The 12,991-nt window shown below is 41.5% G+C and overlaps 1 protein-coding gene across 1 annotated transcript; it reads right to left on the bottom strand.

Annotated features, from left to right (window-relative positions):
* Positions 1 to 1,553: 1,553 nt before the first annotated feature.
* On the bottom strand, positions 1,554 to 12,100 carry LOC133576408 (WD repeat-containing protein 20-like). The gene is made up of 4 exons (XM_061929603.1): positions 11,801 to 12,100; positions 5,811 to 5,993; positions 4,324 to 5,724; positions 1,554 to 2,624 (listed from the first exon to the last, which is right to left on the bottom strand). The coding sequence occupies exons 1-4, from the start codon at positions 12,047 to 12,049 to the stop codon at positions 2,568 to 2,570; spliced, it is 1,890 nt and encodes a 629-aa protein (XP_061785587.1). The 5' UTR covers positions 12,050 to 12,100; the 3' UTR covers positions 1,554 to 2,567.
* Between the last annotated feature and the right edge of the window lie 891 nt (positions 12,101 to 12,991).

Below are 12,991 nucleotides of genomic sequence, written 5' to 3'. Positions count from 1 at the left end.
GTACATGGGTGCTTAATTTGAAAATGTATTTTTGCTTGTGGATTGTATGCAACCTGTTGTGTTCCCTGGTTTTCAGTGTACATGGGTGAAGGTGTGTGTTGCTGAGCCCGATCTGGACATAATCTGAACTGGACCTGGTTTTAAGAACCCTTTTGAAGAATCTGATTTTATTGACAACCCGGTCTGGTGAAGATAAGGTCCTTTATTTTTTATTTTTTTAAATAAAATAAAATAAGATAAATAAATAAAATAAAAATACTTTTTCTTGAACAAAAAAAAAAGTAAAACAATATAAAAACAATTACATAAAAAATAGTAATTAATGAAAATGTTAGTGGACCAGCAGCACACACAATCATGTGTGCTTTAAGGACTGCATCCCTGGCAGACTATATTATTCTATATTGTAGGAACCAGAAGTTTTTAATAATAGAAAGAGAAAGCCCCTTTTGTGTAAATGAGTGTGGATGAGTATGGATGGGAGAGGGAGTTTTTTTTGGGTTGATGCACTAATGGCAAGTGTATCTTGTGTTTTTTGTGTTGTTTAAAATAATAAATAATAATAATAATAATAATATAAGGATAATATATTAAAGGAAAATATTTTGTTTGTTTCACACCTCAGTCACCTTTTATTAAGCATATCTATCCTTATAACTGTGGCTATGATAACAAATCGATTTTTAGTTGAGGGAAATTCTTAACATTATAATTTATCATTGACAAACGCTCGTTTCTTTCCTTTCATAGCTCCTAATAACTGTCTGTAATTAACATGTAATTTAGCGCTGATCTCACAGTTTAGGTCTAGCGTGTACCAAAAGGTTAGAAAACAAAACTTTAGCTAACGTTAGTTAACTTGTAGGGCTAGTAATCTCTGTGGTTTACCTTTCATATGACTTGAGAGAGCCAACTCTACCATTGCGAAAAGATGGATTTCCTTTTTGCATACTTTGCAGCAGGCTACACGTGGATTTCATCCACGTTTTATCCAAAATTTGTATTTGTCCTTTTCCATCCATCCATCCATTTTCTACTGCTTGTCCCGTTCGGGGTTGCGGGGGTGCTGGAGCCTATCTCAGCTGCAGGCCCAACACAGACAATGTTCATTAAAACGACAACCTCCCGGCATGATGGACAGATGCACTGTCCTCTTGGAGGCGACACAGAGCCGTATATACATGACAACAACCTAATGTAAGGTCTCGTGCAAAGCCAACAGATCAAGCATGAAGCTTTAATTTTTAAGGAAACTTATGCTATTTTCCCCCCATATTATAATTAGCCTATTGAGTCGGACTGCCGAGATATATGATGAACATTTACAAGCATTTTACAAGCACTTCACCCAAAATTCAAGAATTTTTCAAACCTTGAATACAACATTCAAATCCAAGCATTTTCAAGGTTTTTAAGCACCTGTACTGATATATATGTTTGAACTGCATTGCCCTTTAGGGGCTCATCTCATCCCATTAAATTGGAAAGACGCTTTTAAGTCATCCTTTTAAAAAAAAGCAATCGGTCATAATAAAAACTAAGAGTCATGGTCGTAGTCTTGCAAACAGTTTTAATGGAGGAAAAGGCGGCCACCGTTCAAATCTCCCCACAGTGCAGGCGGTAGGGAAACACCCTCACGCATCCAAAAGCAACATCCAGCGAGAGCATGATTTTATAAGTGTTTTTAACAATTATAACGCGCCTCATCAATTCACACTTTGGTCGGCGTGTGTTCCTGCGTTTTACCTGAGCTCAGTTATGGCTGAAAGTGTCCTGCCTTCCTTCCAGGCAGGCGAATATTCAGCCCTACCAGTTAGATAAAATGATCTCCTATATAACAAATGTTGCATTAATAAAAATACACCTGAATTCTCTTTATATACAACAAAAGTTCAAAAAAATCTGCATATTGAAAATTTTAAGATTAGGTATAGATTTTCTGTATTAGAAATAGCTCTATTCTCTCAAAAGAGGCTCTTTTAAACTATTGATCATCTCCATAAATCATTGAAGTACAATATTTACATATAATACAGAGCCTGTGTCGTCTGAAAACAATATTAAAATAAACGGTACAAAGGTTTTTAATAATTCTATTTATATTTCTTTGAACACTCCACAAAAAGTACATCCGTTCTCTTTAAACTATTAAGTGCAAATGTTATTTTTCTAAATAATAAAAGAAAAACATGATTGCAGCATCCAGCGTGGAGACAGGGGGCGCCGATGAGCCAAGTGCTTCCTAATCTGCTTGTGTTCTTCAGCCAGGAATTAAGAGGAAGAAAGAATTGTGCAAATACACTTTGTGTGATTTGAAGGAAGAATGAACTCAAGTCTGAGAGAATATGCAGCGGCTTGAAAACACCTTTGAGCGACCAACGCTGAACCACAGAAGAAGGCTGTACAAAACTAGCGGCAGAATAACCATGGCAACCCTTTCATCTACCATTTTAAAGCACTACTACTTGGAAGATAGCACCCTTTTCACAGCACACGAAAGGCGTCAAGTTCCTATGAAGCGGCGACTCCCTGGCGGACGTGGTGCAGAGGGGCTGAAGGGGGCGGGGCTATACGACCGTTCCACTGGGTGAGTTGGTGGGGTTGTTCTGTGATGTCAGCAAGCCCTGCACGGACACAGAAGACACGATCAACAAACAAGTCAGATGTGAGAAAAAAAGCAGGAAGAAAAGTTCTCAAGGCCCGAATGACAAGTGTCGTGAAACAAATGGATCTGTACCTCAGTTTTTCGTAGGAATTCGTTATGAAAGGTCTGAATCGTTCAAAACATTTTTTTTTACTGTAAAATGTTTTTATAAATCCAATTCATCCGTTCGAGATACTCAAAAATATGAAAACAAAACATTTTATTGAAAAAACAGTTGTATATGCAAAAACTTTTTTTTTTAAATTTAATCGTGGTTTCTGTCTTCTATATCAAAGTACTAGCACTCACAACTTTCTTTAGCCCCATTCTATAGACACGCGAGAGGAATTATTTGTTGGGCACTCCATTCCGCGGAACGGTACGCGTGCACACTCACTAGTTACACACATGAAGGGTCAAATTAGGTCTGAAGCAGAATCGTATTTTAATTCCCGCCATTGAATTTTTTTTTAAACCTTTTTAATCAAACTTCAATTTAATTTGATGCATTTTGTACTAAAACTAATTCATGGGAAATACATTTTTTTATTAAAATGTTTTAGTGGTAAATAACATATTTTTAATTGAAATACAAATTAGCAAAACTTACTGGCACAACTCTGACCCAGGATAAAACTCAGCACCACTGCCTTACAAGACAAACACTAATACTGTGTGCTACGGGGGACAGAGAATGTTTAAGGAAATTTGCATTTCTGTTCTTACCAGAGACGAATGCAGGAAGGGACTAGAAATATGTTTGTGGTAACATTTCATATTAGGCGTTCTGTCATTCAATTATTGAGATTTTAAGAGCACTTCCTTAAGAGCGCCTAATCTGCATTTAACATGCAATGTTTGGTCGTATGATAAACTAGGCCACGGCGAAAATGTTGCAAAACCAAATTCTACAAAAATTGTCAGGATGTACAACTACCAAGGCATTACAGTACACCACTATTAATTTTTTTGGGTAATACATTTCAAATTTTGTCAATTTTAAAAGTGTCATTATTATTAGCTTCACAAACTCAGGTAAAATGATGTACTTTGAGTATTATTGGTAGTATTTGGTCAGTCAGGGATGCAACTAGGTCACAGTGATACCACTTCAGAGCAGCGGTCGTATGATATCAGCTCACAACACTGGGAAGACAGGATGAAATTGAAATAGTATCTTGGGAGTAGCTGCCAGTGATGAACCTTAGATCTCTTTTCTGCTGCACGGTACCTACTTGGCACTCTCTGGTAAGCCTTTTCCATTAGCAAAGAAGAAATGTTCCTCCTACTTGGGGTTCCAAGTGTGTCAGCAGTTGTACTTTGAACGCTGTTTGTGCCAGCACAAAAGCTTCAATAGAGTTATAGTAGGTAATGTGCACTAGAAAAAAGGGCAACTCTCTGTGAATGTTCTGCACTACTGTTTCACTCACATTTTCATGCACTAAATTAGTCTGATTTCTCAAATCTTTTTTGTATTTTCACACCTACATGTGAAGTCCCAGTGTCCCATGCATTTTCTCTAATGCGACTATTGGTCATACGCAGTGTGCCTCCCGTACACTGGGGGGGCCGCTTATTTCATTTTAGTGTGGATAAATATATGTTGTTCAGACTGTAATGTACAGTAAGTATAAATAATCACAAAAATAATATTTTTATTAATGAGGCGTGTAACTCACCACTTTCCCAGGCCTGGCCCACGTGCACACAAAGCCCTCCTGACAGGCTGTGACCAGACAGTCCTCCAGGAATATCAACACAGTGAGTCTCTCGTGGGAAATCTTCTTGCACACCAGCGGCTCCAGCAGCGGTACCTCCTCCATGCGCGGGCACAGAGTGGTGCCCAGCGTCTTGGCTGTGTCGTTCTTGGCCCCCCGCGACACGCTCAGCTGGTTAAGCTTGTCGCTGCTCTTGCTGCCAACGTGGCCGACGCTGTGCACGCGCTTGTGATCCTTCTCCGGGCGCTCCTTACGCGACTCGTGTATTGACAGCGTGGCGAACTTCCCGGCGCCGATCAGAGCGGTGTCGATGATGCTGCCGCCCTTCGCGCTGTTATTGTTGCTGCCGCTGCTGCTGTTGCTGCCAGCATGGCTGTTGGGCGTGCTGCCGCCCCCTGCTGGGTTGGGGGATTGTGGCAGGCTGTTGGAGCGAGGCAGCGTGCCTGGGAGGGAGTTTGGCGTGTTGCCGCCTGTGCTGCTGTTGCTAACAGTGTCTTTGCCATTAGCGCCACTGGGATTAGTGGTGGCAGTGGATATCGTGCTTGTTGAGTTGTGTCCAGTAGCTGGAGGGCTCGTGGCACTCATCACATTAGTGTGAGTCCTGGTGCGAGACAGCGGGAGATGAGGAAACAGGATGTCCTCAGTAAGGTCCCACAGACACAGCTGCGTGTCCTGGCCCACTGACCCAAATCTGTAGGTCACGCTAACAGGCCGACTGTCTGTAGAGTTCCTCTTGGAAAGTCTAGAATTGGCGCTGTTGGCTCTGTCCCTAATATGAATCTGCTCGTTAAAGTCCTCGTCGCTGCCGCTAAACTCGGCAGGAGGGTCGCCGTCCTCCGTGCTGGTGGTGCAGTGGTCAAAGGCCACCACGCTCACCCACGACTTGTGGCCGTGTCCCCGTGCGATCACCCTGCAGTCCGAGAACGACCACACCGACACCAGGTCGTCCTCCCCGCCCGCGACGATGTAACGCCCGTCGGGGCTCCAGCACACGCACAGCAAGCCTCCGAAGTAGCTCTTCATGGTGCCGTGCAGCTCAGCGGCATCAAAACCAAACACCCGCAAATAGCCATCTTGGCTTGCGCAGGCCAGGAACTTTCCGTCTGGGGAAAAGGCGAACTCATTGAGCGCCCCGTCCCCCACCGTCCAACGCAGTAAGGGGTTGCGGCCCGATTTGCTCTTGCATGTGTGCACGGCGTAGTTTTCCCCCTGCTTGAGGAGCTGGTAATGCGGCGCTGCTGCCCCACATGTGTTCTCCACATTGTACAAGTACATGGAGCCACTCGAGTGAGCCACCAAGAAGAGGCTTTCTGAACCAGGAACCCATCGTACGCACGTCACTCGTGACTTGTCGATGAGTCTCTGACAGGGAGAAAAAAAAACAGCTGACTTCAGCACAGAATTCCATTTTATTCTTACTGCGCCAAGTAGGCTACCCGAGCACCCACCTCTTCGTTAAAGAGCTTGCTAGTCTCCTTCTTGATGGGATCTATGAGCTGCACCTGGCCTGCCGAGAAGCCAACTAGTAGGGACACACTCTCAGCGGTGGCTGTTAGGGGGTTGAAGTCATGACAGGTGGGCTGCGTTCCTTTGTATATCCTCTTGTCTATGGGCTTGCTGAGGTCGGCGGCCTGAAAACAACAAATAAAACGGATGAAAGGGGAAGACAAAGAGTTATTTTCCCAGCAATGTCACCAAACCAGACAGACAGGATACAAGACGTTATAAAGACTGCTGACAAACTAAACATTCCCTGCAGACCTTGTCCAAACAAGGGTTCTTTCAGTTAGAACTAATGTACAGAAAGGACCGAGGGGCAGACTTCTACTTCAAAATTGTTCTTGTTTTGGCTTTGCCATACCTTAATATTCAACTTTACCAAATGGCTAAATACATTGTAGAGATTTATCCATTTGGATATTTGGCATTTTTACATATATCGATATCAGTTTCCTTTTATTGGTATCGTCCGATATTTTTTTAATATTTTATATTTTTAACAGCTACAACAGAAATACACCAGCAGTTACAATATATACACATATAATACCAGTATTTAGTAGGGATGTATATTAAGTACCGGTTCCTACCGAGTACAGGTATTTTTTGGTACCGACTGCTCCTCTACATCGAGAGGAGCCAGATGAGGTGGTTCGTGCATCTGGTCAGGATGCCACCCGAACGCCTCCTGAGGGAGGTGTTTAGGGCAAGTCCGACCGGTAGGAGGCCACAGGGAAGACCCGGGACACGTTGGGAAGACTATGTCTGCCGGCTGTCCTGGGAACGCCTCGGAATTCCCCGGGAAGAGCTGGACGAAGTGGCTGGGAAGAGGGAAGTCTGGGCTACCCTGCTTAGGCTGCTGCCCCTGCGACCCGACCTCGGATAAGCGGAAGAAGATGGATGGATTCCTAATTGGGTCGGTCCTTCTTGACCGTGAAGATTCTGGACTAAGGATACTGCTGTAGGTTTTTTTTTTAAATCCAACTGACCATCATAATTGCTACACATAACAAATCAGTTTGGAATAATCACAAATAGGGAAGCAGCACCACACACAGGTTTGTCACAACAATATTTCCACAAAAGTCCCACAGTCAAAGTGACGCACGTTAGGAGTTGTTTTTAGTTTAAAGCGAACTCCACTTAACACACGACCGCCGCTACCGCACTTCGTCAACCGTCCTCGTAGCCATCTAGTAATCCACAGGTCAATATTAATCCACTCAAAAATGTGAAACATAGAAGTAACACAATAATCCATGAAGTAGATTTGAAGCAGGATGGCAAGAGCTGACAGGTCTCTAGTCGATGTCTGACATCACTACAGACCCACCTAACATGCTAATTGACTGTATTGATTTTATACAGTGGGTACAGAAAGTCTTCAGACACCTTTGAATGTTTTACTCTTGGTTTCATTGCAGCTATTTGCTAAAATCAAAGAAGTTAATTTTATTTTTCATTAATGTACACTCAGCACCCCATCTTGACAGAAAAACACTGATGTAGAAATTTTAGCAAATTTATAAAAATGAAAAACCCCAAAATCTCATGTACATATACATTGTTGATGCACCTTTGGCAGAAATTACAGCCTCAAGTCTTTTTTAATACGATGCCACAAGCTTGGCACACCAATCTTTGAGCTGTTTCGGTCATTCCTCTTTGCAGCACCTCTCAAACTCCATCAGATTAGATGGGAAGCGTTGGTTTTCATCCAGGATTTGTCTGTATTGCTGCATTTATCTTTCTCTCTAGCCTGACTAGTCTCCCAGTTTTTGCTGCTGAAAAACAACCCCACAGCATGATGCTGCCATCACTATGCTCACTGTCGGGAAGGTATTGGCCTGGTGATGAGCTGGTTTCCTCCAAACAAGATGCCTGGCATTCACACCAAGGAGTTCAAGCTTCTTAAGTCTCATCAGATCAGAGAATTTTGTTTCTTGTGGTTTGAGAGTCTTTCAGGTGAATTTTGGCAAACTTTTTACTAAGAAGCAGCACAGACGGGAAAACTCTTCAGGCCAAGAATCAACTGTCTACCTGCACCTCAGGGAAAAACAACAATCCTTTAAGAACAAACATGTACAGATTCTGGACAGGGAGGGCGGATGGTAGGAAAGGGGTGAGGGAAGCCATCTTTGTCAAGGTTGAAAAACCATCCCTAAACAGAGGAGGTGGTCTGCGACACCACCTGTCTCCCCAATACAACATTGTCCTTTCAACCATTCCTCTGCAATTTAGCCTCCAACAAATAATAGGAGTTAGAATCATTTTGGTCACAGAAATTGACCAGAATACCATTTATGCCTTCTGTTTACAACTGAATGGAATGCTACACTGGGGATTCCGACTATTTTGGACTGCCAGTAGTCAATCCAGAGCGATCGTTCTGCCACACCTCAATGCTAAAGAGGGAAATTTACACTTCATTGACTGCTGTTGGCTTTAAAGTTAAAGTTAAAGTACCAATGATTGTCACACACACACTAGGTGTGGCGAAATTATTCTCTGCATTTAACCCATCACCCTTGATCACCCCCTGGGAGGTGAGGGGAGCAGTGGGCAGCAGCGGTGGCCGCGCCCGGGAATCATTTTTGGTGATTTTGACAGTTAGGATTGCTCATTTGCATTAAAACAATTGTTTTTCTCACTACGATAGGGTGAAACCATCCTTGCCCAGGCACACCCTCCTGGTTTTTGGAGTATAATATTTGGGGATTTGGCACCAGCTGCTGGAGTAGATCCGACCAATCTAAGTCTATGAGCACTAACTGATAAAGCCTACTTGGATGAACAGCAAAACGTCATCCAAGAAAAAAAACAAGCAGTCCAGTTGTGATTAATTAAATGCCCTGAGATGACAATGATCTGGATGAATGAGAACCTTCATATACATCTTTTTTAATATCTATCTATCTTTTACTAAGAAATTATTTCCGTCTGGCCACTCTACCATACAGGCCTGATTGGTGGTTTGCTGCAGAGATGGTTGTCCTCTCTCCACAGAGGAATGCCGTAGCTCTGACAGAGTGACCATCGGGTTCTTGGTCACCTCCCTAACTAGACTAAAATGAATGCAGCAATGTACAAAGACATCCTGGATGAAAACCAACTCTTACCATCCAATGTGATGGAGATTGAGAGGTGCTGCAAAGAGAAATGGGCAAAACTGCCCATAAAATAGGTGTGCCAAGCTTGTGGCATTGTATACAAAAACCTTGAGGCTGTAATTCCTGCCAAAGGTGCATCAACAAAGTGTTGAACCAAGGGTCTGAATACTTATGTACATGTAATTTTTGAGTTTTTTTATTCTTAATAAATTTGCCAAAAATACTACATTTCTGTTTTTTCTGTCAAGATAAGGTGCTGAGTTAGAAATACAATGAACTTTTTGAATTTTAGCAAATGCCTGGAATTAAAGAGTGAAACATTTAAAGCTGTCTGAATACTCTCCGTAGCCAACGTATATTTGAATATATATATGATACATAATGTAAAAGGTCTGTTTTCTGCAAATTAATTCCATAAATTAATAGTATTTTCAACTGAGTGTAATTTTAATGAATAGACTCAGTGATGGGTCTGTGTGGTCTTTTAAAGATTATGACAAAACAACAGCAAACATAGTTGACTTGTATTAGACTTAAAAACAGATGTTAGTAAAAGACTGAAATGTTACATGATGTTCTAGGGATGTATAACCTATTGTGTTAATAAAAAAATGGTAATAACATTTTTTTCCCACATTTTTATTTACACCTATTACGTCATATAGTACCGTTAAGAGTACTGATGAATACCGTTATCGATAAGGAATATCAATGATGGTATCAGTATCAATAGACTCATAACGATATACATCTCTAGTATTTAGTATTTAAAAATGTGTGATAAGTAAAGACTAAGTTAGTAAAAAACAGTGCTCCCCTCTGCTAACTGCGCTGCTGTGTTCAAGACGGGACACCCCCATTCCCCCGCACACACCCTCTCTTTTTCTCCTTTGAGTACTGCTCGCCAACAGCATGTCTCTTCTTCAACAGAACTAATTTTTGGCCAGGAATCCCAGTTTTTGCCCTTCCTTCCTGGAATTCCTTCTTTCTTTCACCTGTTTTGGGTTTTTGCTACTGGGACAGCTCACGACAAGCCTCTATTCACAACACTTGCAACATGCATGGGCTCATCAAAGAGCACAGCGAGTTTTCATGTGCCGTGATTTAATCAAATCGCAACAAGACATGAAGATGACCGAAAATATATCTCTGCCAAAAATAAACTCTTGTGTAGATTGACAAACAAAAGATTTATATAATACGTAACGAAGAGCAGCCAGCAGCTCATTTCTGTTACATTGAGGAAGAAATTGTCAGCCAGCTTGAAAAATGTCTTACCTATGAGCTACATAAAAGGATCCAAGAATTTGTTGTATTCAAAGGTTTGCCATATTTAGAAATCACATATTTCACATCAATCATTTCTCAATGTGTGTTATAAATTGAGAAATGGACGTTTACATTTGTTAGTAATTAATATGGAGTGGAGAAGGGGTAGGATTAAATAAGCTTTGCTTCTTCCTACTCCTTTTCAGACATGTTGTAAAGAGAAATTAAAATGTGTGATGTATCATATTGAAACTGTATACATGTTCGAAATAAACGTCAACCTACTAACCAGCCAATATTTCAGAGTTCCCCATGAGGAAGCCTTACTATGTATTACAATCCATAAACTGCTTTAAAATCGATAAGCTTGCAAGTTATTGTGATGTAGAAAAATCCATAGTTTTACAAATTTTCAGGATATTTGCCATATTTTGAAAGGCAAATGTTAATGCTCCTCTTAAGACACATGTAATAAAGGTGTTTGTGAAACCCCGATTTTTTATGCTGAATTAACCACTACATTAGCATCACATATGACATTATGTTGCTACTGGTCTAACATTTCCTAAAAATAATGGTAAAAAAGCAACTTAAAGCTGTTTAATGACGTATGCTATTCATGTTTAACAAAATTTTACTGGAAATGAATATCGGCCATCGGCCTCCTTGACTAATAATCGGTATTATCCCTGAAAAAAACCCACAGTGGTCAATCTCTAGTAAATTATTCCAAGCAATATATTTACAGTGATCCTCAATTTGACATGACCACTCTGCTCTTTTCACAGGCCATACATGCTACAACAGTCTACTTGCTATTGACACTTTACATTAAATCCTTTCAAAATCAGCTTATTATTTATTCTACTAATTAGCCCCTACCACTTTTAACAACCGTTTTCATCAACGCCGGGGAGCCCCGTCGTACTTGAAATAGTACATACATGCTTTTCCTGGTACAAAATTAAGTAACATGTAGTCGGGCCACTTCATAATAACAAGTAGAAACATGCAGAGCCAAGCAGGTACCCTAACACTGGAAAAGTGATAGAGCATCTCGTTGAATATTCTGACCTCCTGTTTCAATGCTTCAACAAAGCATATTCGTGCTCCCCTGCCAGACTGTGCGTTGGTCTCAGCAATTGATCAACAATCGATTCCACACAATCAACATCAATCATGAATAAGTTCTCTTCGTTGACTAGACTTGCATCACCCAAGCAGTTGTTTTGTAAACAGTACATCACGTGACATCACATACATTGTGGACAAACACTTCCATTTGAACTGCTAATCTAACACCGCCACATTGGACTTGACGTAAATAGTTTACACGCATCATGTCTGACATAAAGAAACAACGATGGCATTTAGTCCGCAGAGACGAGCTCGCCTGAAACAACAAAAACAACTATGGCGACGTTAGCTAGCGATGCTAAGCAACTTGCTCAATAATGCTACGCGGCCTTTAGAGGACAATCTGCGCACTTTAATGACAGACGTTGAGAGGAGTTGACAGTCAGAGATTTGCTAAAAACTACAAATTAGCTGGTGTTTACCTTTCTCACACCTTTGTAGATATAAAAATAGAGCTCCCGGCCCACATTGAAGCAGACCCTGTCGCCGTTGCCCGACTGGTCGTTCACGTTGACGAAGGAGACCTTGACGGGGTTGGAACCCTGCGAGTTGAAAGGCACCCGGTTCGGGCGGCTGTACTCGGAGTGCGTGAGGAGTTTGTAGACCCCTTCCCGTGTGGTGAACTGAGTTTTAATGTCGTTGGTCTCCTTCCCTCCTCCCTCCGCCGCCATCTTGGAAGTCGCCGTTCATCCTTGTCCGCGGACCCGGATGCGGCGGACTACGCATGTGCGGAACCCAGTGAACATGCGGATTTGAGGGACAGAAGGCACGTCAGACGAAAGGAGGAGAATACACCTTGCGCAAGTGACGAAACCTGTGGTATAGATTCCATCCATTTATAAATGCTAAAGACAAAAGTGCAAAAACACTAGTCAAAGTCTAAGATCCTTTTCGTGACAGGATGACACCGACACTGCTGTTCTTGAGAACCCACTGCCCAAAATGCAAGTCAAAGCTCTTCTTTATGACAGGTCAGGTCCGGCCCAGGCGAAATTGGGGCACTTGGCAAATTTTTACAATTTTTTAAAACTTTTTTATTCATGTGAAACTAGTTTTATATATTTTTAAATTCTAATTTGAATTTAATTTGATGCATGTTTTGTACTAAAACAATTTAATAGGAATACAATTGTTAAATAATTATTTGTTGTGCAAAATTCAAATTTTCACAATTACAACTGAAATATATAAATCTTCCAATCTCAACTCAGACTGGGATTAAACTCATGACCAGCACTAATACTGTGCGCCACGGGAGGAATTGGGATTTATATTGTTATATCCTTATCAGTGACTGAGCAAGAAGCGGCTATGAATGGTTGTTGTAACATTTCATATGAAGAGCCCTTTCATTCATTCATTGACATTCGCTTCTTCACACAAAATGGGGCCCAGATCGTACGGTATACGAGCACGATCTGCGTATTGCTTGGATTCAAAATGACGTCACGTCCGGCTCATTGAATATGCGTGGTAGTCGAACCAGCGTCTGTTCTCAATGGGTACATAGGCGCCATTTAGCCCAGTGGTTCTCAACCTTTTTTCAGTGATGTACCCCCGTGAACATTTTTTTAATTCAAGTACCCCCTAATCAGAGCAAAGCATTTTTGGTT

This window comes from Nerophis lumbriciformis, linkage group LG34, assembly GCF_033978685.3.
Source record: "Nerophis lumbriciformis linkage group LG34, RoL_Nlum_v2.1, whole genome shotgun sequence".
NCBI lineage: Eukaryota > Metazoa > Chordata > Actinopteri > Syngnathiformes > Syngnathidae > Nerophis > Nerophis lumbriciformis.
Note: the sequence above shows the minus strand (reverse complement) of the source record. Positions and strands in the feature narration are given on the sequence as shown.